General features: G+C 40.7%; 2 protein-coding genes and 1 long non-coding RNA gene across 10 annotated transcripts; 2 read left to right on the forward strand and 1 right to left on the reverse strand.

Annotated features, from left to right (window-relative positions):
- Positions 1 to 569: 569 nt before the first annotated feature.
- On the forward strand, positions 570 to 27,462 carry Plp (Pericentrin-like protein). Of its 7 annotated transcripts, none has more exons than XM_070215650.1 (13): positions 570 to 952; positions 5,336 to 7,321; positions 7,382 to 8,257; positions 8,853 to 8,993; positions 9,175 to 9,390; positions 15,226 to 15,351; positions 15,918 to 17,072; positions 17,255 to 17,422; positions 19,259 to 19,924; positions 22,676 to 23,380; positions 23,833 to 25,988; positions 26,060 to 26,170; positions 26,733 to 27,462. In XM_070215650.1, the coding sequence occupies exons 1-13, from the start codon at positions 926 to 928 to the stop codon at positions 27,034 to 27,036; spliced, it is 8,637 nt and encodes a 2,878-aa protein (XP_070071751.1). In that variant the 5' UTR covers positions 570 to 925; the 3' UTR covers positions 27,037 to 27,462. The 7 variants fall into 7 exon arrangements, with proteins under 7 accessions (XP_070071751.1, XP_070071753.1, XP_017006356.2 ...); XM_017150867.3 differs by having other exon boundaries at positions 571 to 952; positions 26,730 to 27,461; XM_070215651.1 differs by lacking the exon at positions 570 to 952 and adding an exon at positions 1,771 to 2,164 and having other exon boundaries at positions 26,730 to 27,461.
- Or71a (Odorant receptor 71a) lies at positions 12,838 to 14,364 on the forward strand. Of its 2 annotated transcripts, XM_017150877.3 has the most exons (3): positions 12,838 to 13,738; positions 13,796 to 14,062; positions 14,116 to 14,364. In XM_017150877.3, the coding sequence occupies exons 1-3, from the start codon at positions 12,923 to 12,925 to the stop codon at positions 14,167 to 14,169; spliced, it is 1,137 nt and encodes a 378-aa protein (XP_017006366.2). In that variant the 5' UTR covers positions 12,838 to 12,922; the 3' UTR covers positions 14,170 to 14,364. The 2 variants fall into 2 exon arrangements, with proteins under 2 accessions (XP_017006366.2, XP_070071480.1); XM_070215379.1 differs by having other exon boundaries at positions 13,796 to 14,174.
- Positions 20,059 to 21,307, reverse strand: LOC138913137 (uncharacterized). Its single transcript, XR_011418749.1, has 2 exons — positions 20,603 to 21,307; positions 20,059 to 20,541 (listed from the first exon to the last, which is right to left on the reverse strand). It is a non-coding gene; the product is annotated as an uncharacterized lncRNA (long non-coding RNA).
- Positions 27,463 to 27,901: the final 439 nt, after the last annotated feature.

Below are 27,901 nucleotides of genomic sequence, written 5' to 3' on the forward strand. Positions count from 1 at the left end.
CCTATTTGAGATTCTTGAGATAATTTAAATGAAAAGGAAGTTTTATATCTTCAATGCTTATAAATGTCCCATTAGAGCCATAAATATTTTCTCACTTCCTTAAATTATTCCTTATCAAGCATTTCTTTTTAAAGGCCAAATCTATGCTTAAAACTTATTTATAGAACTGCAGATAAAACTTAATTACTTTCCTCCTCTTTTATCTCTCAGATTTCTCTTTGTTTCTCTCCCCAATTGGGGATTACAAGAACGAATTCTCATTTTCTCTGTTCGACTCTCCCTATTTCGATGCGGCTGCAACAGTTTTTGTTTACGATTGATTATTTTTAAACAATCTTGTGTTGTGCTTCACTGAGCGTTACAGTATTTGGGAGTGGAGAAAATGAGAGGGTTTATCCCCCGAGACCCAAAAATAAAAGACTCATCGCAATGGATTTGGTTCTCAGTTGCATCGCGCTCGCGTTTACGTGCAACTGTTTCAGATCGGTTGCACTATTGTTTTTTAATTTCCCAATTTTTGTTTCGGATTCAGCTTTAATTTTCTCCCTCGAGGAGTACTGAAAAATCCTATAATGTTTGATTAAACGTAGCGGTTTTAGTAGCTAGTTTACCCCCTATTGTGTTGTCTTCGTGTAGAACTAAAAAATTCGAAAAAATTTCAATTTTTACGTAAAGTATCCAACATAACCTACAAAATTATTCGGTGTTGTGTGTGCGTCTGTGTTTGTAAGCAAATCAACCCGAAAAAATTAAGAAATATCGTGTCATCAAAATCCCAACGTAAACATCAACAAGAAAATGGATCTCATCTGGGCCGCAACTAGAACGTATAGAAAAATGCACAACTGACAGGCGCAAGTGTCAACAAAGGCAGCCAAGAAGCCAGGGAATAGGCCATAAATTATTTGGTTCAAGTGCAGTCACCATGAATCTGTACACTCTATACGATTGGGTAAGCCGAACAAGCACGGGAATCCATTAAAGTATTAACCCGTTGAGAAGCATCCATAGAACATCCATCATTTTCGCTCGCGGAATGTGCGATCTATGCGATCCACAAAAAGTAGGAGGAGTATGCTTTGAAATTTATTTTTCTAAACATACAATCCACAAACAGAGCGAATTGTTTTTCAAGTGTGTTTACAAATGAAATCGAAATTGAAGGCGCCTTTGAACTTTCGATTAGACGACCACAAGGCCCTTTAGAAAATTTAAAACAAACTACAGTGAAAACCACTTTAGGGCAATCCATTTTTTTTACCTTTTATGATTTTAAGAATACTACAAAGTGTTCAATTTATTTACGAATAGGGTGTATGATTTTTATGGGCCTTAAATATAACACTTAGAATATTTATATCTTAATTTAAATATTACAATATTTTTTAAATAATTTTTACTACTATTTGGTTAAACAATTTTAATGGTATTTACTTACCTACTTATTATTTTCTGTTATGTAAAAAATTGCAAAGATTATTACAGTGACAGATCCAGGATTTTTTTGTGGGGGGTGATATCAAAACAATTTTTTTGTTGCACACTTTTTGAATACCAAAATCTTTTTCATTTTTCACCCGGGGGGGTGATATAAACCATATATACCATATAATATCTCGCCATCAACATTCCGGCAACAAATGTTGCTCACACACACGGACGCAAGCGTTTTTATGTTCCACATATAAATTTTGTTTATAAATAAAAAATTGGAAGCGAACATTCGGTGCACGGAACCGCTTGGAACCGCGTTGCAAATTTCCGCGGCACTCGCTCTCAATCGCTCGGGCTCTCCGGGGCTGCTCTTTTCCAACGCTTTTCTTTTGATTTTCCTCGGATTGAGTGACTGATTTCAATTGAATGTCTCTTCTGGCGTTTTATTTATAAAAGAACTTGCACTGCAGGCGGTCGCGTCGCTCCGCTTTCGGTTCCCCGCACATTTATAGCTCTAAAAAGATAAAAGTGCAGTGCCAGTGCCTATAAAGTTGTTTAAAAAACATCTACGAGCGATTTGCATATACGTAGAACTTTGCACAATGTAACTCATAAAAGGCATTGTCGATATATGGACTTTTTAAGTGACTGTAAATTGCATTTAATTGAGATAACTTCATCGCTGAATTGAATCGAATGAGAGGCGGCCAGCGAAATGGGGAAATTGCATGTGAGTTATTGTGGGCAACGTGATCTTTAACATCTCCCAGTGACATTTGCATCACTCGACACCCAAAGTGTGTTAATATCATTCGAAACCGCCTGATAATGAGCCACATTAGTGCTAGTTATTGTAGTGTAGTGGATATAGAAATAATATCTAATAACATAAAGATCGAGTACATGTATTTTATTAAAATGAACACCCAAAATACCAGAAAATTGTACTAAATAAAGAGGATCCACTGCAACACTTATTTAGTTAAAATATCACAATTTCAAAACTGAAAATGTTTTAAAATATCAGCTCAACCATAAGACATTATTGTAATTTTGTTTATTATTTCAAAAAATATAATTTGTATATTAAGAAATTATTTTTGTTATCGCCAAGAGTTACTAAAACGTTTTAAAATAATACTTTCTAATATTTTTAATAAAATAACTCAGAAAGTTTTTAAAAATACTCATAAAATGACGCCAGTAAAATGATATAACCTTTAAAATAACAACGCAAAAGCAAATCCTTTCCCTTATCCCACTTTATTTTTGTTCGACATATTTCACTGTCAATTTTTCGCCTGGCAAAGCTATTAATTTAATCATTTTCGCCAATATGCGTGCCATTATTGAAGGTTTATCGACAATATCTTATGGGAAATCAAAGGAAAGGCGGCAGCGCCATTAACAGAGACGTTGGGCTAGGTCCTGCGCCCATTTTCCTTTTTTGGGGGGGAGTGGCATTGTTGTTATTAGTCGCCGAAGTGCAAAAACCTCAGACGATCCACCTGAAATGTGTGTCACACCCAAACAACGGCCCCAAAACAGAGGCAAACTATAGCAACAAATTGAAATATTTGCAAGAAGGTGGGAGAAACTTTCGCTTTTCCGTCCCACAAGGCACGCACACTTGAAGAAAATCCGTTGTCATGGTTATAGTGGCAAACTTGTTATCCCGATATCCTTATCGCTGGGCAGGGACTTCCTGCTTGGGTTGTCTTTGCACTGACAAGTTCAAGGACGTTCAAATTACCATGTGGCTGAGAATTGGACAAGTTTTTCACAAATTCTTTCCGCTAATATTCTGAAAACTTTGTCAAGCGTTACGGCCTGACCCACATGGCGTATGTGTGATGTGGAAAATGTCTTTTGCAAATGTTCAAATACAGTAGTTATTAGGCGTGTATGTTTTTTGTTTTAATTTATAAAATAATAAATAATTAAAAGCGTATAATTTAAACTTCAAGGTTCAAAAATGTTTGTATAAATTGTTTATATTGCTCTGAAAAAATAGTACAATTTTTATATTTTGCCTAAATTAATTTTACACACACAAAAAAAAGCACGTCGCCGTAAAATCGATAAGTCCAGGTAATTTTCTGGTTATTCCTCTTCATATCGTTTTTACCTGAAATATTCATAAAATTTACAATAAATAATATCATTTTGCCGAATTCTCTCTCTCGGAGATTCTCTAACTTCGAAAAAGAGCGCAAGAATCAATATGGCGAGCAAAATGACATGAGTGGAAGCGAGAAAGACTGATTCGAAATTCGAACTGACGTACTTCTATCATGTTTTCTCGCTCACACTATTATAAGTTTTGGTTAGGAATAAGGAAAATTTTCGTTCTTACATTTTCGACCATATCACATTTACCTGGCCCCATATCAAGTTAAAAATGATCTTAAAAAAGGTCAAATTGACCTACGATTCATATCGATTTTTTTTTGGGTGCATATTACTATCACTTTTGCATATAACCTACATCTACTGTTTGATCCACGCAATAAGTTCAAAAAAGTTTATTATTCTACCGTCAAACGCATTGCCTTGGCACATGTCTATATATAAAGGAATGCACGCGATCCAATTAGATCTCCAGCTGTGGAAAATGTAATTGGAAAATGCCTAAACATTTCCTCACTCGATTCGGGAACGGATGTGCATGTGTGGCACACGTTTCGAACACCTTCATCATACATAAATACATCACTCGAGTGGACAGAGTCGACTTTCTTAATTAATGTGGGCAAGTCCAAAAATAAATAACTCAGGCATATGCAACTCCTCCGCGAAGCGAACTTTATTACCAAACATAAAGATGCCTCAAATGTTTCTAATTATATTTTAAAGGGAAACCAACGACCGACACAGCTGCAATCCATCAAAGAATGGATGTGGGCAGAGGCAGTGTTTGCTTCTCCAGAAGATAGCCACCGATATCCTCACTTGAGATGCAGGTCAATTTGAAATTAAATGTTTCCAAATACATACCCAAATCTTCTCTAGGTTTTCAATCGCATTTGTTTGCGCAATAAAATCGCTTCTTAATACAACGTTTGCCCAAGTTTAGTGGGCCACAAAAGTCGGCGGACCCCGAAAAGAATCCTCACAATGCGTCTCGGACGTTGACAACTGGGTGACATCATTAAATCGAATCAAAATCTAGAAAATAAATTTATGGCGGCAGACGCGTGTTGCCTCAAATTCAAGTGGCACGGCCTGGTGGCACAACAAGTGGGCCAACGAAAAATTAAAACCTGCTCTTGTTTTCATTTGTTGTTCAAACAAATCCGAGTGTTCTCTGATTTTAAGGGCGGTGAAATGTCATCGAACGAATGTCCAACTTAAATGGTATAATATCTTGAGTTAAAAAAATATATTTTATGTCTACCTACGAAGAATAATGTCGGGAACTAAGTTTACATATTGTTCGATATTAAAAATATATTGCAGAATATTTATTTTAGCAACATATTTTAGAATATTTGTATATACTATATATTGGATTATAAAGTTTAACATTATTATTTATTTAAACCATATTTGAACACCAGATAAAAATAAAAAGAAATAGATAGAAATGAATAGAAATACTTTAGAATAAAAAATTCTAAGGAAAATAATAGATAAAAGTAATATTTAATTTTTAATTTATTTTGGTTTTATTAAAGAAAAATTTAAATATAAATATAATTTCATCTTTTTTTCCCATTATTTTCTTATCTTTTGATTGGGTAACGTGACTCAAATTTTATTTTGTTCTTAAAAAGACTATTAAAAGTAATGGCTTTATTACAACATTTTTAAGAGTAATTCATCAAAGGAATACGTTTGCTGTAGAATTCGTAGAAACATAAATGCGATGGCCATTAATATTACTTTATTTACATTGCAGATCACATCATTGCTCCGTCCGCCCAGCGCGAGTGTTAGCTACAAGGCGATCGAAGCGGCGGGACTCGAAGAGTTGCCAGCAACATCATCATCGGCAACAGCAACAGCAGCAGCAGCAACATCCACAGCAGCAACATCGCGCGCCACTGGAGCGGCAGCAACTTGTGTGGAAGTTGAGTTCATACCCACGCTAAATTTTATATTTGAGAAGCCGACTTCGTCGAGTGAGCAACGATCTCCGGAGAATTCGGAACATGTGGCCGCTGGTGTGTGCGATAAGGAACCCGCCGATGATTGCGACTCCGACAATGACTCCACGCACACTTACATAATCTCGAGGAGCAGCTGGACGGAGGTCACGTCGAGTAGCACACCATATGCAGTTACCTCCACGGATACCGCCGAACTATTGAGGCGACAGAACAATCTCAGTCTCACCGAGGAGGATCAGTCGGTGTCGTCGTTTAGCATTGAGCCACCCACCAGTTCCATGACCATTGACATGGCCGAGCAGCAGACAACAACAACGACCACAACAAGTAGTGCCGATGTTGTGGCAACAACAACCACAGCAACGACAACAACCACAACTAGTAGTAGCATTGAGGAGGAGATCGAAGAGGCCATCGAGATCAGTGAGGTGGAGGAGCAACTGGATTCCCCACTGGAATCCCTCTCGGAGGCGGCTGCCTTTGCCCGGCCAAAGGATGAGCAATCAAGTGCCAAAAGTTTAAGCAGCAATCCGGATGAGTTTCGTATCGATGATGCCCAGCTGTCCGGTGGTCAATTGGCCCAACATTTCCTGGTCGTCGATGAGGATGAGAGCGAGGAGGGTTCGGAGCTACCAGCTGGCTCCAAAGTGGAAGTGAGTCGCTCCTCTGATGACGATGATTTCGACATTAGTTTGCCATTGGAGCAGAGGAAACCTGTGCACTCCCTGCACGAGGATAACGAATCGGTAGAAGTGGATAACAGTTTGAGTAACCAAAGCACCACGGATGATGTCTCCGAATTGGTTGAGGAACCAGTTCTGGAAAGGGAAGATAAAACAGAGGGTAGTGAGGCTATCAGTGCCAGTGCTCCCCCAGAAACCCATGTAGATGAAAGCCAAATAACAGAGGAACAGGATCATTCGATGGAGGAAATAGTCGCCACCAATGAATCAATCGAAGTGACGTACGAAGCTGAGGAAACAGTGAATACTTCTCAGAAGCAGGACCTCATCACGGATTTGGATGAGGAACAGGAGGATCAGGTGGAAGAAATTATTAGGCCCTCGTCCACAATGGAAATCCTGAAGCTACCTCCTCTCCAGGAACCTCAAATCGTAGATCGTAAATCAGCAACAGCACTTACTACTTTGCGTTTGAAACCAGAGGCACTGGAACCTTTAGAGCTAACCATACTGGAAATGTCCGAAGATGACGATGATGAAGATGATGAGGAGAGTTCCCTGCAACTGATGAAGCTGCGATTGATGGCCATGAATCATCCAGCGATTACGGATAATGCGCCGAAACTTTCGCCCACGGAAGCGGAGCAAACACAAGTAACCAGCAGCTCAAACAATGCAGAACTCAAGCAAATGGAGCGAGTGCCGCTCACCGAGTTCTCCAAGGATGTTCTGGAGGATATCACCGAGGAAAGCGAGAGACTACTCTCCATGAGCACAACTATCGAAGAGGAACAGGATCCACCTTCCCTGTCGCTAGATGAGTCGAAAACTCTGCAGCACGCGGGTGCAATAAAGGCTGCTGGCAGTAGTTCCAGTTTGGTGAGCCTGAACATGCTCCAGCAACTGGAGGCCAAAGTACAGGAACTGCATACCCAACTGGAGACCAAGGACAACTGCCTGGCCTCGCTGAACTTGCAACTTGAGGCGGCACGAAGGGAATCCAGTGCGGGTCCAGCTTCGGCCAGGGATTCCAGTTCGCTGATGACCAACTCCACGGAATATCGCACTCTGCAGGATGAACTGGGAGCACCTGTATGTAATTCGATTATAAATGTTTACTCTATAAATAATATATTTGATTTTTTCCCACAGACTTTGGACATTTATATGGAGATGTCGCGGAGGGACGAGATGATTGCCAAACTTACCGACTCTCTGCAACAATCGCTGAATGTGCGTGAGAAGCTGCAGGCGGATTCCGATCGTATGGGTGGTGAAGTTCAGAATTTACGCCGGCAACTTCAGGAAACAATTGAGGCAGTGAAACGTTCGAGTGTCGTTTGGCCGGATCAGGAATGCAATCCCGGCCAGCGTCTCTCCGAGATATCTATGGATTTAATAAGCGAAAGCGATGATGATTTGGATCGTCATTTTCTCACCGACAACGAGGAGCGTGGATCGCGCAGCTCCAGGGAGAGACAATTTCCTAGCGAAGAATTGCAGGCGATAAATCCCGAGTGGACACCGGCATTTAGCAAGCAAATCGAGCAATTCCACACGTACTTGGTGCCAACGGAGCAACGCATCTTCCTGATGGTTCAGCGGAAGTTCGATGACTATTTGAACCAGCAGATGGCCTTGTGCCGGGATCAGGGCGCCCAGGAGCTCAAGATTGCCCGCGATCAGTGGGAGAGCGAGAAGCAGAGCAGCGAACAGATCCAGCAGGCCGCCCATGCCAAGCAAATGGAGGAGCTGCGCAAGTACTTCGAGCACAAGTGCGCCGATCTGGAGAAGCAGTTCTCGGACGATGTCTTCTCGCACAAGTCGCAGCACCAGGCTGGGGACAGCTCTTCGGAGTGCTCTGAGATGGATCAGCTGCCCGAGGAGGCGGCAGCCGCTGTGTCCTCCAAGGAACCCTCCCCACGCAAACGAAAGAGAGCTGAGCTGCTTCTCAGTCCGAGTCACAGGCAGATGACTCCTTGTGGACTGGACTCCCTGGGGGAGACCACTGGACAAGCTGGCAAAGATGTGAGTCTAATTGTTTCGTAGTCACGTATTTCTCTTATTTGTGTAGTTAATTAAGAAGGATTAGGCTAAGGATTGTATAGTTTTTAAAACTTCAGTTCAATCTGAGATCTATAAAAGGAAAGGATGTGTGCTATAACATTATTTAAAAATGCGAAGGCAAATTGGATTATTTATTTATTTAAAAGAATGTACATACAAGTTTCGTATCATATTCCCCTTATCATATTTGCATACAAAATTGTTTATGAAAAAAAACAGTTAAGAACGGGAACTTAAATTGTATGAACGTAAATTATATACAATGAGTAAAGACGGTAATATTTGGGGCCTTTAAAACTAACAAATATATTTTTTAATAATTTTTCAATAACAAAGTAAAAAAACAACTTTTTTTTATTATCGTTTTTTTTTTAAATTAACAAAATAAATATATTTTAATAATAGGATAAAAAATATTAATCATTATTTACAACTAGTTATTGGTTACTTTATTTATGAAAAATATCTATAGGTTAAGAATTAACACTATTTAGTCAACCATTCATAATTTACATATTATGTTGCCTACTAAAACATTTATAATTCTCTTTTATAGAATTCTGTGGATATATCCGACCTGAAGATATTTTACCAAACGCATATTAAGGAGTTGAAACGCGCTCATGAAGACCAGGTTCGCAAGCTGAGTGATCGCATAAAGTTCTATGAACGCCGACAGGGTGACGATGACTATAAGGTGTGTATTTACCTCTTTAAATTAAATCCCAAACAACGTTTCATATCTAAGCCTGTTTTGACTAACTTAGCTAACTGCATGTCCATTCTTGTTTTTCTCTCCGAATTTTATAACCCAATAAAATGAACTAAACCAATTGTAACTACCTGCAATCAACACCCAAATGCAAAAACTAACCCAGCCTGCAACCGAATCACCCACTCCTACCTGCCCGGAAAAGGGAGCCGTAGAAGGACTCGCGAATACCTCGCTAATCATCATCGATGAGGACGAGTTGAACTTTAATAACGAATCGCAGGTGATCCAGCGGATTATCGAGGAGTATGAACGGAGGTTGCAGGAGCAATTGGCTTTGGCTCGACAGGACATCGCCACCGAGTTGGAACAGCAGATTCAGGTGAGCGAAACAGGCATGTGGCATGGCTTTCATTGTTCAACTCATCGCACGTTTTTGTTAACCGAAAATTATTAAAAAATTTTAATTCATTAATATTATAGGCATTTATATTTTTTTTGTAATCAGAGAACATAATTTTTTGTGAAAAATGATTTTGCAAAAACTACAAAGCTTTTTATTTTAAATACTCGATTAATCCTTTGTGTCAATTTAAATAATTGAATCATCCATATACATTTGGTCGTTTATTGGACTTTCTTTTGCCTTAATTTTATAAAAACCGATTTAATTAAGATAAATGACCAAAGTAAACGTAGTATGCGTGATTCACTTTAATGATCAGTCTAATCTTAAAGTATCTCCCTTGCAAAAAACCTCTCCACGAGCATAAATTATTTTTAAACGCGCTGCACGCCGCTCACATGAAAAAAAACGTGCGAAATTTGTCAAGTAGCCAAAATCACAAATGAAAGCAAGAGGCAAAAAAAGAGGGCTAAAAACAGAGCAACATGAAAATCATGCTGCCACAAACGTGTGCCAAAAGAACTTTCAACTCACTTCGAATTATGTAGCATTAAATCAGTGTGCACTTTGATACCTGGGCATGTCGCTATTTATACCCGGCAGTCAATGATCCCCAAGAACCGTTGACAGATGCCTCAATCCCTTCCAGCAGCCGCGTCAATCCTCACTGCCTCACCAAATATGGTGGCCACGTGTCAGCCTATGGATGGAATAGGTAGAGAAGACCTCCCCTTTGATGGCGCTTCTCAGCGACATTTTTTGTTTTTCTTTTCTACGACACCAAAATAAATCCATCGAAGGTCAAAGACTGCTGGATTGGCCATTGTGTTAACAGTGAATATTGACTAAAGGTCATTTCAATTAGGAGAATATAATCTGGGATCATTGGTTCATAATTGTATTTATAAGGGACTTAACAGAAAAAATATTGGATAGGGGTAACAGATACGTAATTATACCCGTTACTCGTAGAGTAAAAGGGTATATTGTATTCGTGCAAAAGTATGTAACAGGGAGAAGGAAGCGTTTCCGACCCCATAAAGTATATATATTCTTGATCAGGATCACTAGCCGAGTCGATCTAGACATGTCCGTCTGTCCGTCTGTCCGTCTGTCCGTCTGTCTGTCCGTCTGTCCGTCTGTCCGTCTGTCCGTCTGTCTGTCTGTATGAACGCTGAGATCTCGGAAACTATAAAAGCTAGAAGATTGGCATTTTTGCATACATTTTGCATACAGATTTTAGGAGTTCCTACGCAGCGCAAGTTTGTTTCAAAATGGTGCCACGCCCCCTTTAACGCCCACAATCGCTTATATACGATTTTAAAAACTTTAATATTTTGGAAAAGTAAAAATGCAGTTTTATTGTGTTTATCAATACCTATCGAAATGTAGAAAAAATTTTTCAAATCGGACCATTCGTTAAAAAGTTATGCGTGATCAAAGTTTTCAATCTATATCTCCATCTCCATCTCCCTCGCACTCCCTTTACCTGAGTAACGGGTATCTGATAGTCGGGGCACCCGACTATAACGTTCTCTCTTGTTTTAAAATAAAAAATTAAAAATTAGAAGACACCAATTAAATTAAATTAAACTTTTGTGATCATTTTGCAAATATTGATACTATTTATTTAGTCATAGGTTCTGACATTAAAATTATTTAGATTTTTTATTAACTAAAATAATTTCATAATTTTTGAAAATTTACTGTCGATGCAAAGCAGAGGACCATTTAATTATTTAAACTCATACTTTCAGTTTATTAAAATTTACAAGATTCAACCTATTTCTACTGTGTATTTACGCACTATTCAAATACTATAAACTTAAATCATTCTGGTATAAAACCCTACGACTGTTCACCAAAACTTTTCCGCCCCACTTATGCTGTCAGAAAATAGTCTTTTATATGTATCATATGGGGGCTATCTGCCGATCGTTCTGTTTGCCAACAGCAAATTTCGCAGACATTCTGTGGACTATATGACAATGCAAAGATGTGTATATATCTAAACAAGAAAAGAGCGCGCCAAATTCTCGTTGAAAGACAAACATGTGCTCGTCCTGTTGTCAAAGCATAATATTTTATTTACTTCACACCAATCTAATGAAGTCATGAAACGGAGATAATAAACTCAAAGCAGGAAGTGTGGCTCAAATGGGGATTAATGAAAGGGCAAAAGTGGAGCAGAAACACCCCCACAAGTGAAAAAAGAAGCAAAGAGTGGTTCTGTCTACATAACTTTTCAAAATTAACGCTCATAAATTTGAATTAATTCCAACACGCACAGAGAAAAGAGAGAGGAAGCAAGCAGTGCAGCGAACTGCTTGAGGCGATCCCTTCCGAACTCTCCCGATCTCTCCCGATCTTTTTCCGCTCTCTCCGCCGATTTTCATTATAATGGGCTGCCTGCTTTGGGTGGCGTTCACTCTTTCCCGTTACTTCGATGCGTGCGTACGTCTATATCGGATAATTCATTCATCTAAATAAAATACAATCTCACAGTGTAAAGAGTGAGAGAGAATTCTACGGATAGATTCTACAGATCTTCGCGATCTTCAAGTGGTTCTTGTGAAACGCAAAATAGGCAAATCATTGCCAAAAAGCGGAAAATAATTGTACATACAAACAACTAAATTAAGTGGTTTTATTGTGTCCATTAATTGGAAATTTGTGTTGGTGCCTGGATTTAAAATCTAACGGTTTTTGGTGTGTCGAGATATTTGTGAACTAAGAAAGAAAACTACGGATCCAAAAAAGGAACTTCAAAAGTAAGCAAAAGGAAATGACTAAACAAACTAAATTTGTTAAGAGTCCATCACTCAAAAAGTCTCCCAAAAAACACAGACTAAATAAACAAACAGTCTGCACTTTGTCAAAGACTTGTCTTTCTCCCAATTGACTTTAAAAGTCGTTGCCCTTTCTCCCCGAAAAAAAGGAAATTAAAACCGAAGAATTCCCATTTCCAGTCGCAATCGGTCCATGAGGAGTTTATTTTTGTCCAAGGCGCGAAAATTTCGGTTTCTCTTGGAATCTTTATTTGGGTTATATTTAGTCAACTTCCCGGGGCCCCAAAAGAAGTGCCTTGTTGAAAATTTAATTTTGGGTTCTATCCTTAAACTCAGGAATCAATTTCAGGACTCTCAAAAAAAAATATATTATTGGCATAGTGGAAACCGATGATTATTTTTTGAATTTTATTCTTTCATTATTATTGAAAAGGGGGTATGATAGTAATTAAAATTTTATAGGCATTTGAGTAACCTTTAAAACCGAGTTTAATTTAAAATGTGTAACAAAAATTAAAGGCTCTTCAACGGCGGCAGTGGGTCTCTAAAGATTCATGTAAAACCAGCCAACTGGCTTTCTTGGCTAAGTGAATTTTAATTGAATCGTCAAGAAACCAGAACCGCCCCTAAAATTAAGCAATCAAGGAAATCAATCAGGGCAACCCTATATAAGGCAGTTCCGAAAAGATATTATATTAATCGGAGTTTAGACTGGTGAAATGGATTACGACCGAATTCGACCAGTGCGGACCTTGACAGGAATTCTGGAGTGGTGGCGTCTTTGGCCCAAAAAGGGGTCCATTTCCAGGCCGGATTGGACTAACTGGCGGGGATATCTGCTGCACATTCCCTTCACCCTGCTCTTTATGGTCCTTTTGTGGGTGGAGGCCATGCTGAGCAGGGATATCGAACATACAGCCGATGTTCTATTGATCTGCTTGACCACAACCGCTTTGGGTGCTAAAATGCTGAATAATTGGAAATATGCCCATGTTGCTCAAGGGATTTTGACCGAATGGAGCACCTCGGATCTTTTTGCGTTGAAAACCAAACAGGAAGCGGATATGTGGAGATTCGAGCATCGACGTTACAGACGCGTCTTCATTTTCTACGGCTTGTGCAGTGCCGGTGTGATTCCTTTTATTGTGATCCAACCTCTGTTTGATATTCCCAATCGATTGCCCTTTTGGATGTGGACACCATTCGATTGGCAACAGCCGGCTATCTTTTGGTATCCATTCATTTATCAGGCCATTACCATTCCGATTGTCTGTATCTGCAATATAACCATGGACGGTGTTAATTGGTATATGATGTTGCATCTATCGCTCTGTTTGCGAATGTTGGGCCAACGATTGAGTAGCCTTCGCCATGATGAAAGGAAACTAAGGAAAAAGTTCCTGGAATTGGTGCGTCTGCATCACAGACTCAAGCGACAGGCCTTCGACATCGAGATCTTCATTTCGAAGAGCACTTTCACCCAAATTCTGGTCAGTTCCTTGATAATTTGCTTCACCATTTACAGTATGCAGATGGTCAGTATACAGAGAGGTTTTACTTTATCGGTTATAACTAAGTTAATCCCTATACAGAGTCCCGTCATGCAGGATCTACCAGGATTTGCTGCCATGATGCAGTATCTGTTGGCCATGATCATGCAAATCATGCTGCCCAGCATTTATGGTAATGCCGTCACCGATTCTGCAAATATGTTGACCGATTGCATGTATAATTCCGACTGGCCGGATATGAATCCTCCAATCCGCCGGCTCATCTTAATGTTTATGGTGTATTTAAATCGTCCCATGACCTTAAAAGCAGGTGGATTTTTTCATGTCGGCTTGCCTCTGTTTACCAAGGTTGTTGGGTTTTATTTTGAAGAGATTCCTTTTATAAGACATCTCCATTTCAGACCATGAATCAAGCCTATAGCCTGCTGGCCTTACTGCTCAACATGAACCAATAGGAAAGAAGTTGTACTCTATAGAGCACTATGCTTTCTATTTTGGATTAGCCTAAAGATTTCGCCGCTCGTTTGGAGATTTATTGCCGCGTCTTGTTATGCAAAGATCTAAAAATATATTGTAGCATTGCACGAAATACACGTATTCCTATATATACTATATGTTGAGTGCACATGAAATGTAGAATTGCAAGTGACGAAAATAAAATTCAAATTTTACTCGCACAAAGATTTGCGGGAAAAGCTTTTGCTCTGGCAATACGTGTTATTTGGAAATATAAACAAAGGGTAAACAAGTGCGTTTTATTATTTTGAAAGGGAAAATAAGTTAATTGAAATAATATCAAAAGAAAATATTAAAATTCAAGAGCACAAGACCTCTTATTTAATTTTTCCAATTTTCTTAAGATTTTATAAATCTGTACCCCACTGTTTGCCTACGTAAAAGCCGCGAGTAAATATTGGAAAATATTGAAAACAAAGAAAACTCACAATCTGCCGGGATCACGACCCTTTAGTGGGAATTGAGAGAACAAATGGGAGAGGTTGAGCAAAACCACAGCGATAAGACAACTTGGTGATGATAATCCATTGAATTGCTTTTAAATCGTCATCTTTGAGCTATATTTAATTGTATTTAATGCGATTTTATGCTCAATCCACGAGTGAGGGTGTGTAGCCGCATCCAAAAATAAAATAAACCCCAACTCCGTCCACTCCCTTTTTCTCTTCTTTTTATCCGTTTGGGCGGGGAAGATTTTTATTAAGATTTATGTATCTGGCTCCGTTTCCGTCTTTGCCACCCTCAAGGGACCCGACACACTCGGCTGTATCTCTGACTTTGGATGATCCACATCATTTCCCATCTATATCATGTAAATATTTTGAGACGAAGCCATAAATATTTATGCTCTGGCGAAAGCGGGAAAAGTTTCTTCTGAAAGCTTGATCTGTCTCCGAATTTTTCGATGCAATATGCAGCCGACTGGGGCAACAGCTTTCCACACATTGTCCATAAACAAAAAGTTTTTAATCCATGTAAACAATTTGCATTTTCAGAATTTGTTGTCGGAAAACACAGTGGACGATCAGCATTGGCCCAAGGAGCTGATCTTGCTGCGCGAGAAGTTTACGGCCAAGAGTCAACTGGAGATCACTCAGCTGAATATTAAACATGCCGACGAGGTGAGTACCGAATATATAGATTTTATTCATTTCATTTCAAGTAAAAACTTATATTTATTGCGCTAGTAAATTTAGATGTACTACTTAAAAACTAACAATGTTTATTTTATATTTAAAGTATAAGATTGCAACTATCTTCAATCATGCAAAAGTTCTTTGATATTTGAGAAGTATAATCTAGGTACTAAACTATGAGGAAGAACACTTAAAGTTCGTTTTAAGGCATTGATTTTTTTATTTATATCAAAACTAAAACATTTTTTAACAAATTTCCGTAGAAATTCAAAAATAAATTTAATTAAAATTAAATAATAAATTATTTGGGAAAGTACTTACTTCTTACTCTATTAATTTTTAAATATTTATTTGGATTGAAAATATTTATTTGATTGAAATCAGTTCTTAGCGAAAATTTAGGATATTTAATTTTAAATGTGGACGTTGTATCTTTGAAAACTGAATTGATTCTTACAATTTTAAAGCGAATTTTATAAATATTGATAGATCATCACTTGTGTATCTATGAATATGATAAATTAATGAAATATATCTATCTTCTCCCGCAGATGTCGCGCATGAAACTGGAATACGAAAAGCAGCTGAATCGGAAGAACAAGCGCCACTCGACCTTCGATGCGACCCGTGACCTGGAGCAGGTGATCTGCGAGCGGGATGGCTTGAGGGAACTGTCCAAGAGTTTCCGCAGCGTGCTCTGCCGGCTGGCCAAGTGTGTGGCGAACTGTGAGGAGGATCTGAATGCCACACTCTCGGAGGAAGTGCAACGCCTGCTGTTCCACAGTCGCAGTCAGGATGCGGGTGCGGATGACCTGGAGGTGACGCTCAGTGGCTCCCTAAACAACACAAAGCAAATGCTCCGAGTGCCGGATGTGCACAGTCTGCTGGAAGTTGTGGAGGATCCCAGTTTGGTGCAGTTCATCGACAGCAAGAGCAACGAAGAGCCAAGCGAGGACTTTGATTTGAATGATTGCCTGGAGCGCCTAAAGTCGGAGGCTTCCTACCTGTTGCATTTGTCAGAGGATCTGAACAAACAGCGACCGCATGACGAGTCCGCGGAGCACTTGGACGAGCCGGAAAAGCAGGAGCATGAACTCTGCTGCGAGGCGGAGGATGGTCTGAAGACGCAGCAACAAGTTTTGTCCAAATTCCTGCGCACAAATTCCCTGAATGACCAGCAAATGGGCGTGGCCAGTCAGCGGAAGAACAGCAATCCGGAGGCGGGAAAAACACATACCTCCTTGCCTCCGGATCTTCAGCAGCATGCGGGAAATGCCTCGGAGCTATCCTTCCAGCTGGTGCAGCTCAAGAATCGCCTGATCAAGTCGGAGGCTGATCGACAGAATCTGCAACAGCAACTGAGTCACACTATTGATCGCAATGCGGAACTGGGCCAGGAGCTGCAGGCCCTCAGGGATCAGCTATCCCAACTGAATTCCCTTAACCACACGGACTACAACGAGGGCTATGGTTTGGGGCCAATGAAGAGCCTGCAGGAGCAGGGATTAGATCAGTCATCGGCCAGCTTCCTTGCCCTTCAGGAGCGGGCGCGTCATTTGCTCTCATCTTCGCCGGTCAAGGAGCAGCCTTCAAGGGATCAGGCGAACTCCACAGTTACCCTGCTGCAAATGATCGAGGACTTTTGTCGCGAGGGCGACAAGGTGGTGGAGTGTGGCAAAAAGGACCGCGAGGATCTGCAATCTCAGGTGAGTTTAGAGTTTAAAATGCCACAAGGATCACCTTTTCCTTTTGAGTTTTCCCCTCAATCCCTTTTTACTTTGAGTGCTAAACGCATGATCCAAATAAATTCGAGTAGTTCGTAAGCCAGGTTATTTATCCGTTTCGATACCCTTTCCTCTGACCCATAACCACACACACACAAACACAGATCGATACCGCTGACAAGCAGCTAAAGGACACCAGGCGATTCCTGGAGGATCAGGCCGCCGAGCGCGAACAAGAGCGCGATGAATTCCAGCGCGAAATCGAGCGGCTGAAGGCTCAGTTGCGCGACAAAGAGAAGGAGCACAGCTCCTATGCCAATGCCTCCGAGGAGGTGAGTCCCGTCCACGGTTCCTAACTATCTGATCTCTGGGTTTTGATCTTGATCTTGATTTTGGGCTTGGTTTGACTTTCGTTTGCGTTTTTGCCTGGGTTCACAAAGTCTTTTCCTCTGTCTTTTCATATCTCTCTCTTTTTTGTATTCCCTCTATTTATTGTTTTGTATTATTTCTTAGTTTTAGTTATAAGTTTGGTTATAGACATCTAAATATTTGGCCTTACTTTTAATTAACTGACACAATTGCGCACATATTAACAAAAAAACTGCTTGAAAAGTACTGAATTCTGGAAACCATTGAAGAAATTTCCATGAAGAGTTTACTAAATCGCATGAGGGGGCACCTGTTGGGCATAATTCAATTGTAAATCCCCCTGGGGGGCTATTTCAACGGAGTCAAGGGCGGCCTCTACATATATATATGCCAGAGCTTTTGTAAGCATGTGCCGACATATTTATAGACCCGAAGATATAGACTCTTAAGAACGTGCGAGTCGGAGTCTTTCAATCAGTTTCCATTTAGCCAATTCACCTCAAGTCGAAGATCTCTGGGGGGTTGGGAATTATTTCAATGTCACCCTCATATGGGACGTTCCATATCAACCCGGCCACCCCCTTTTTTGATTTTTTTTCTATTTGCACAGTACCACATTGATTGCAAAGCCCCTTGCTTCCAATAGTTTACCTTATACCTATTTTGTCAATGTTACCACTCTTTCGCCGTATAATCGCGTTGAAAAGAAAACACAAAATCATTTTTATCCTGCGAACGGAAGAAACAATTGGCATTGTTCAAAAGCAGAAAAATCTGTCTTTCCATGGCCGATTACGAGAAAAAAAATAGATTTTATTAGACCGTAGATGACCAAGCGATAGCGTTTTTAAAGTGTAAAAGTAGGATTTCGTCCAAAGGGCCAGTCTGCAAAAATACCATTATATTTTTCTCAGAAAGCCCCATATTTAACGGATTTTATGCCGCTGGTTTCAAAGTGGGATCTATCTTGTGGAATTATCTATGAATTATTTTCATTGATTTATTAATTTTTTCCAAAGCATATACGATTATTTTAAATTACTTATTAGTTCTTTCTGACAGTTAACTACACTAAAAACGAACAAAAGAATTCATAGCTAATTACTCAAGAGAGATCCCACTTTGAAACCAGTGGCAAAAAATCCCACAAATCTGGGGCCTTTTGAGAAAAATATAATGGTATTTTTGCAGACTGGCCCTTTAGACGAAATCCTACTTTTAGACTTAAAAAACGCTATCGTTTGGTCATCTACGGTCTAATAAAATCCATTATTATTATATATGCACTTTGTTTCGAAAATATATATGAGGTGTTACAAAATCCGGTGAATAATTTATAAATGTGAAACAAAGATTGATTTCTTTGTTGTGGTTTAGAATATTTTAAAATACTGAATTTGATTTATGAGCATGGTTTTCGATTGGTGTTGAAAATTAGGTTATATAGTAATATTTTCCTAGTATGTTTAATTTAATTTTTTTTTAGGTTTTTTGGTCACATATCTTAACATTATTAATTACCCTCTAATTTATTTGTGTTAATCAAACTGAGTAATATATTTAAAACTCTTTGCATGCACCCAATAAACCAAACCGCAATTATAACTAAAAACCATTGCACCTGTTTCCTTTTCCCACTGCGTGCACCCTCAAAAAATAGTTGAAGTTAGCGAAGCGAAAGCATGTAAGTTTGTCTGTCTAATCTGGAAATCCGCACCCGCACACTTCTCATCACATTTCGTCATAAATCTATTTCTGTTTCTATAAACCTCACTAATATACTGCTTATCTCCAAATAGTATGCACAACTGGAAGGACAGTTTCGAGAGGTTAATCATCAGCTCAGCGAGTCGAATGCCAAGCGGGACAAATTCGAGGTGGAGCTGAAGGCGTCGATTGACAAGATCTTTGTGCTGCGCGAGATCATCTCGGAACTGGAGACCCAAGTCCAAACCAAGGCTCTGAATGAACAAGTTCTGGGCGAGAAGGCCAAGCAGTTGGAGGAGTATGTGAGCTTGCAGATGAGGGATAACGATGCCCTGCAGCAGGAGGTGCACAGCCTGAAAACGGACATTGGGGAGGGCTATCAATCCCGCATCCGCCTGCTGGAGGAGAAGCTGCAGCAGGGTAGACCAACCGCCGAACAAGGTACGGTTTTGGCTCAAGTGGCGGAAAAGCTGCGAGACATCGAGACGACGTTGGATCAGAAGACCAAGCTGCTGGAATCCCTGCACAACTCCAACACAGCCTCCAATTCGGGCAGCCTAAGTGTGACCGAAGATGTCTCCATTCATGGCAGTAAGGCTCCCACGGCAACGGGTTCGCCCTCGCATCCATCGCTCACCGTGGAAGGCGTTCAGCGGGTCACCGAGAAGCTGGACCGGCACACTCGCGTCGAGGAGGCGGCCATCAAACGGATTCGCGACCTGGAGATGCAGGTCCATCAAATGCGAGCCGGCTGTGTGGTAAGTAAATCATTAAAAGCTTACACAGAATGTTTTACAGAATTAAATTTAAAAAATGTAAAGACTTCCATATAATTTTTTAATGTGGTAATTATTCAGATTTATTTTCATTATTTTGTTAATCACTTAAAATCATAGGGAATAGATATCTTTAGTACAAGAAATTTAAATATTGCAAAAAACAAGAATACCAATTTCAATACACTTTCAACAATTACAATTTGTTTGGTAAAATAATTCGAAAAATATCGTGCCCAATGTAGAAAAGATTATTTGAAGATTTGAGCAGAAATACTTGGGAGAATGTGACCGGCGAAATGCCTTCCCACTGAATGGTTCCAACTACATGGATTAGAACGGCGCCCTCCAAGGTGGGCTGATAGTCCAACGAAGTTATTTTTCGATTGATCTTCCTAATACTCATACTGGTGATTCTTTCCAAAATCTTCTTTGCACCTTTTATCTGAATTCCGTCGCACGTCATCAAAGATTCGGTTTCACTATAGAATTTGGACAAATTTCCATGATTTGACTCGTTATCGTAGGCACTGTAATATTGTTCAACGAATGCCTTTCCAATTGCCTCGAACTGTGGATTCATCTTGCCCAGTTTTTTTCTAGTAAAATATATAAGAGTTAAGGAATTGAAAAACCAATAGGTAATGGGAATAAACTTACCAAAATAAGTGTCTGTAGGAGTGAAATAAGTTTGTTGTGACTAATATAGTTATTTTCTGAAGCCTTTTTACTGACCTACTTTATAAATTGATCAAATCCCGCGTAATGATTTATTAGAAAATGCTGTTTTTCTAAAAAAGTTTGAACCGGTAGGGTTTTTGCACCCGCTAAACCGCGAAGCATCTCATCCACCAACCTCTACATGAATATTCGAACTCGAAACGGTAATGCTTGTGTCTTTGCTAAATCGCTTCTTCATAATTCAACGGTTGGTCGCTGAGTATATTTAGATTCATTCTCTCTTGTTTTTCCATCAGCATCAACAATAATTTTTGTATGATAAACCCTCTTAGTTTTCTCGATCGGGAGCATCTCTTCTCAGTTGCCTTCAGAACGGCACTGTGAACGGTTGAATCGGGAGAAATGTCCGAATTTATATAAATAAATTTTGATCGCAAACTGAATATTAGCCAGATTTATACATATATATAATTTTGTTAAATTAAATCTAATAATTCGGTTGCAAATAGCGGAAGTTTTGAAGATGTTTCAGGGGCCAAAGATTCCGCTGCGAGTGAGTTTTTCGAAATGGAGCTTTTAATAACCGACCAAGGTTTCTCAGTGCGACAATTGATGTGCGGCAGCGAATGTTTATTTATTTTGATGAATTCCTCTGAAGGCAACCATAATATAAATAAAAAAATATATAATTTAATTTGTTGTGCCGCCAGTTGTCACAATGATTTTTTTCATGCACTCATTGTGGAGTCAGTTTGCGATTGTTCTGGTTGAGATATGAATGTGATTTATGGCAGAAAGTTTTGGGAATTTGGCACACGCTGTCCCATAAATATATCGCTCCCTGTTCCCTTTCCACATGCCCGGTTTGTTCCACTTCAAAAATAGATGCATATGCTGTGCCCCGCCCCACTTTTCATTCCACTTGAAAATCGATTTTAAAACAAATCATTTGGCGCCTCTGGCACCTGCCACATTTTCATCACCCACTGGTCCATCTTTTGTCACTCAGAATCCGAGTTCAAAAAACAAAAACACAAGCCCATCTTGTTTTCAATATGCATTCTCGCACTGAAGCCCAATTGAAACACTAATATGCGGTAATGCCTCCATAAATTTCTTTATGCTATGGCACGCATCCCGCTGAGTTGTTTGGAAAAAAAGGGGAGATTGAATGGTTGAAAAGGGGCTGTGGAGATTGCTGGGGAAGCTGAGGCTGCATTCATACCCGCATGAATATAAATGGATCAAACCGAGTAAACAACAGAAAAGAGATGCAAGTACAAACGCAAAGATACCGAGAACAGTGGGGGAATTTCTGAATGGCTATATGCATTTTAAAGAGCGTTTTTATCGCCATACAATCTGCATAAAATGTATTTAATGCTATTTAAAATATAATATATGAACTAAAAAATATAGTAACTTTAATAATGAATACAAAACTTAAAACCATAAATCTAATTTTTATTTTTGTTTCCGAAAATTTCCATAGAAAAAAAAACTAAGCTTATTTATTTATTGTGATTCATTAAAAAAAGCTCGATTTTGTCATTCAAATAGAAGCAAAATATTATTATGTTAGATAAGAAAATTGCGAAATGTTCTCAAATATTTTTTCACTTCGAGTGTGTTTTTAGCTTCCTCTCACAACCACAGTGCAGAAAGATATGGTACATATAATCCACTTTAATTGAAGTTGGAAAGGGTTAAATGCAGATGGAGCCAACGGTCAAATGATCGGCCATTGACTCACCCACGAACACCAGGAAAAATGAACCAACCACTTGACGAAGTAGAATCCTAAAATTATAGAAAAAATGAGATGATATTAAACTATGTGCTTACGTTACAAAAGAATAGGAATTTTAGGAACTTTAATTAAAAAATAAACTAACCACTTGAAAAAGAATCCAAAAAATATAAAAAAAATTATAGAATATTCCACTATTTGCTCAAATTGTAAAATTAGAGGAATTTTAGAACCAATCCAAAATTTATAAACCGACTTTAAATGTATAGAATAAACTAAAAATGATTTTATTTTCTAAACAGGAACTCCAACATGAACGCGACTCCCTGCAGGGTCGCATGGATGAGCAGACCCAGCGGATATCCACACTGCAAAATCGCCTGGAGGAGCAGCGCCAACGGGCGGAGCAACTGCATCGGGCTGGCACCTCCGATTTGAATACCCGGGTGCATGAACTCCAGGGTGAAGTTCAGAACTTAAGCGAACAGTTGGCGGCGCGGGACAAGCAGATGGCCACCCAGCGGCAGCAGTTGCAGAGGAGCAAGGAGGAGATAATGCGACTGGAGGCCGAAGTCACAGTTCGCACCCAACCGGATCGCAGTGTGGTGGACAAGCTGCAGGCCGAAGTGCAGCAGAAGGCTGCAGAGATCGGAAAGCTAAAGGATAAGATACGCACTGAGATGATCAATCGACTGGCCATTCCGGATTTAATGGAGACCATGCTGGCGGACAAGAACGATGAGATAGATCACCTGCGCGATCAACTGGAGGCGAAGGAGAAGGAACTGCAGGCAGCTCATCAGGATGGCAGCCTGATTTCATCGCCGGCAGGAGCGGGGGGCAAGCAGGAAGGTAGCGGTGGCAAGTTGAGTGCCCGTACGCTCAGCGATATCGGATCGATTACCGAGTTCCCCGAACCGGATGTGGAACGTCGAGCAGCCATGCGCAGCCTCAATGCTCCCCTGCAGACGAGCGATGGTGCGGGCGTCTTCCTGCACCAGACCATGGTAAGTATCTCTTCCTCTTGATAAGGATATTATACTTACACCTCATCTAAGTAGAGTAAATATAGCTATGTCCGTCTGTATGATATTTCCCACACATATTCATGGGCTTCCTACGCAGCGCAAGTTTATTTTAGCCGAGCGCCACGCCCCCTCTAACGCCCAATAATGATTTTAAAATGTGCCTGGCGCCCACACCTTTAAAGATTTTCGAGAAGTATAAATGCAATTTTGTTGTGTATATTTATACCTATCGAAATGTAGAAGACATTTTTTAAATCGGACCATTCACTAAAAAGTTATAAACAATCAAAAAATCTTATATATCCATCTCCCTCGCACTCCCTTTAGCTGATAGATAGTCGGGACTCCAACCCGACTATAGCGTTTTCTCTTGTTTTTGTATTGATTCCTTTAGAACCATTTCTTATATTTATAATTTTTTTTTGTTACAGGAAACCTCCAAAGAGGCGGTGGCCAATTTAACGCACAAGCGCACCGACGATCTAAGCGGCTTCATTGCCCCCTATCCTATCAACACCTTCGAGCATCCTCACTACTTCCAGGCCCTGGGAGTCACGGCCCAGAGCAGCGATGGCCTCACACCTGGCCTGGTTCCGCGTCACATCAACTTCTCCAACCTAACAGAGGATTCGAAACTCAAGACGCCCAGTTTGCTGATGCGTACACCGGAAATGCCACGACCACTAAGCCCACCGGAAGTCCAGCAGTTGCGACTAAAGCTTTCCAATTTGGAAACGGAAAAGCAGCGACAGCAGAGTGAATTGGAGAACAAAGTGCAGGAGCTGCAGAAGCAACTGGAGCAGGAGAAGGAGAAGCTGAGTCGTCAGGACAAGAATCTGCAAAGCCACGAAGAAAGTGAAGTAAAGTACAGGCTTCGCATTGAATCCCTCGAGTCCAAGATCCTGGAAACAGCTGCCCAGGAGGCTGCCGATCGAGAGAATCTCCGCAAGGAACTGAATTGCGTTAGTGCTGCCCATGAACAGTGCGGAGATGCGGCAGCTGCTCGTAAACGGGAGCTGGAAGTCCTCAATAGCGAAGTCAAGATTAAGGCTGATCAGCTACAAGCTGCTCTACGACGTTGCGCGGATCTGGAGCTGCAGGTTCTCACCCTGGAGCGGGAATTGGAGCGCCTGAAGAACAGCGAAAACAGTTCGAAGCAGTATTCGGTGGACGAAATAGCCCAGCAGGTGGAAAAGGAACTAAACTACTCCGCCCAGCTGGATTCCAACATCCTGAAAGCCATCGAAAGCGAGGAGGAGAACAATCTGGACAAGAAGCAGCAGAAGGGTGTGCAAACGGAGGAGGAGGCTTCGCCAGGAACTGGCAATGGAACCGACGATGAGAACTTCACTGGCGAACGGGAGCTGCTCAATCAATTGGAAGCGCTACGTGCGCAGTTAGCCGTGGAACGGGAACAATGCGAGGCAATGAGCAAGGAGCTTCTGGGCGAGAAGCAGCACTCGCAGGACATTCAAGAGCAGGATGTCGTGATTATAGAAGCCATGAGAAAGCGACTGGAGACGGCTCTCGATGCGGAGGATGAGCTGCACAAGCAGTTGGATCAGGAACGGGAACGCTGCGAGCGTCTGCAAACGCAGTTGACTTCCCTGCAGCGAGCGGAAAGTCGCCGAAATAGTTCTCTGCTGCTCAAGTCACCTGGCGACTCGCCGAGAAAATCGCCACGAGCTGATTTCGAATCCGAACTGGGAGATCGTCTGCGCAGCGAAATTAAACTTTTGGCCGCCCAGAATGAAAGGGAACGGGAGCGGTCGGCGGATGCTCAGCGTAGCAGTGAGCGGGAACGTCAACGTTATGAAAAGGAGCTGCAGGAGCGGGTGGCCTATTGCGAACGTCTCAAGCAGGAAATGGAGAAGTTGTCCCGCGACAAGGATTCCGCTGAATCGGAGTTGGAGCACTTTAACGAACGTCTCACCCTGCAGGCCAGCGAGATTGAGAGCTTGGAGGCTAGACTAGTCACTCTCCAGGAGGCCGAGACTCGCCGAGCCAACACACGCACCCGCCAGCACCAGGAGAATGTGAAATTGCAGGCCGAGATCCATGAACTCAAGTCCAAGCTGTTAACCGCAGAGGCTGCTAGAGATTGCCTGGATCAAAAGGTCACGCAACTCCGTTTCGATGTGAGTCGTTCTGGTCAGCGGGAGGCCAAACTGGCTGAAGCCTTGGCTCAGGCCAACGATCGACTGGCCCACAGCACCGATGACAATGTGCCGGCACAGTTTCTGCAGAAGATGAAGGAGATCAACACGCTGCTGGCGGAGAATACCCAGGAGAACCGGCAGATGGCCGAGACCGTTCAGTTTTTGGTGGCCGAACGCATTGCCCTGCAAAAGAAGTGCGAGGAACTCGGAGGCTCTGGTAACACCAATGTCACCGAGCTGGAGGAACGCTGCCGGCAGCTAATCGGTCGCTATTTGCGTGTGGAGTCGCATCGCAAGGCGCTGGTCTACCAGAAGAGATATCTGAAGCTAACCCTGGAGGGCTACCAGGCCAGCGAGCAGTTGGCCCTGCAGAATCTGCGAGGCGGAGCTGCACAGCCCCCTCAGAGAAATATCAAAAAGAAGTTCAAGTAAGTTGTGTGATTTATTGGATTTTTATTGAATTATTTTAATTTACACAAAATTTCTCCCTTTTTTTAAGGACTGTGGCCCTGGCTATCATTGCCATCCAGCGAATAAAATACATTGGACGCATTTGGCATACGGGCAAGCGGATTGTCAGCAAATCGGTCTTCACAATAACCCAGCAGAGGTGAGATTACTTCACCTAGTTTTATCCCAAGCAATTTGCTGTACATAGAGCCTTGTCATAATCCTCATTCTCTCGTCCCTTTAAGCTCTAAGATGCCCATAGTGACTGTCAATATGAAAGTTAAGCTAAGACAGGGCGATTCTGCCAAGAAATAGAGGCCACAAGGTCTGAGTTACTAAATGAAAGCACTTGATTTTGGATCACCTGACTAAAAGAATATATATTTTAGTATAGAATAGAAGTAGTTTAATTAGATTATCTCAAATACAAACGGGAAAACGGTTCACGCTATTAATTTGTATATTTTCTGTAACTGCAATTCTATGTTTTTAGATTTTACATAATCAAAGCAAGTTGCACTTATTCTCTAGTTATTTGCAACCTTTATAAATTTTACCAATTTAAAAATTGCGCGGATCAGGATCACTAATAATAATTATTTATTAATTTAATAATTTAATCAGGAATTTCTAAACTCACCTTAAACTGGGAAACAATCACCTATTCACTTTATGATAACTTTTGTACGAACGAATCCTAATCTGAGCTATCTTTTCAGAAGCCCGGGACTTAACCTGAATGTGGCGCCGCCACAGTCGCCACTGCCTGGGCCCAACTCGAATCCACCCACCAATAACAACAACCTCACGGGCCGTCTTAGCTATGCGCCCCTCTCACCGCCGATGGTCAACTTCAGCACCGTGCAGCCAATAATGCTGCCATCGGATTTTACCCTCCAAGCGCCAACATCTTCGTTGCAGAGCACCATCGCCAATAACAATGGTGAGAACAGCTTGCCCTCGCTGGCGAGACTGGACTGGCCGACAATGCAGAAACCGAAAAGAGCGCATGCGCGGCATCATTAAACCGGAGGAAAGCTCAAGACCCTAACTTTAAGTGAAGCCATATCGAAGACACACTGCAGCAAGCAAGCATCAAGGATGCCAGGAAAAAAGCGATCCATTTTAGTGTTAATTACCTGTACCATTTTCCCCCCCAAAACTAAGTCTTAAGCTGTTGTAACCTAATTTAAGCGTACGCGCAACCACACCAAACTTAGGCATGTATTCGTCTGTAAGTGTTATTTGTATTTACCGCCCAAGTGTAGCCATAAGCATAAACCTAATCCGTGTCCCAGTATTTTGATTGGTTCGACTGACTATTGGCTGAAAAGACCCCGAAGTCGTTTATATTTATATTTAGTTTTATTTTATTTGGGTTTTGACTGTATAAGTTTTTTGATAAGTTGATTAAACTAAAATTGATTTCATATTGAAAACGTTTTTATTTCTTATTTGTCTTGAACTTGGTTGACAGTTTTCTGTACATATATGGAATGTGCCTTATGGGTGAGAATTCACTGGACAATTTAGAATTCAATTCAATCACATCATTCAAATAAAAGTTAACATGTTAATTAGGTAAACAGGCTTTGCGTATACTTGCTATGACGAGATTAAAAGGGAAAGTAAGTATGCAAACTATAGGATTAAGGTTGAATTAAATTTGAGTATGTAAATTAAAATTAATAAATAAGGAAGATATCATAAACGTAGCCTACGTAACCGAAAAAAGTAAGTATTAAATGTACTCCAATTTATTGAAGCAAAGGGAAAATAATAAGAAGTAAAAAGGAAGCAGATAATTTTCTAAATAAAGAATCCTTTATAGATTCAACAGCCGAAATGTAATTTAAGATACCGAGTCATAAAAAAATCACAATAATAATGT

The sequence above is a fragment of the Drosophila takahashii genome, chromosome 3L (assembly GCF_030179915.1).
Source record: "Drosophila takahashii strain IR98-3 E-12201 chromosome 3L, DtakHiC1v2, whole genome shotgun sequence".
Lineage (NCBI taxonomy): Eukaryota > Metazoa > Arthropoda > Insecta > Diptera > Drosophilidae > Drosophila > Drosophila takahashii.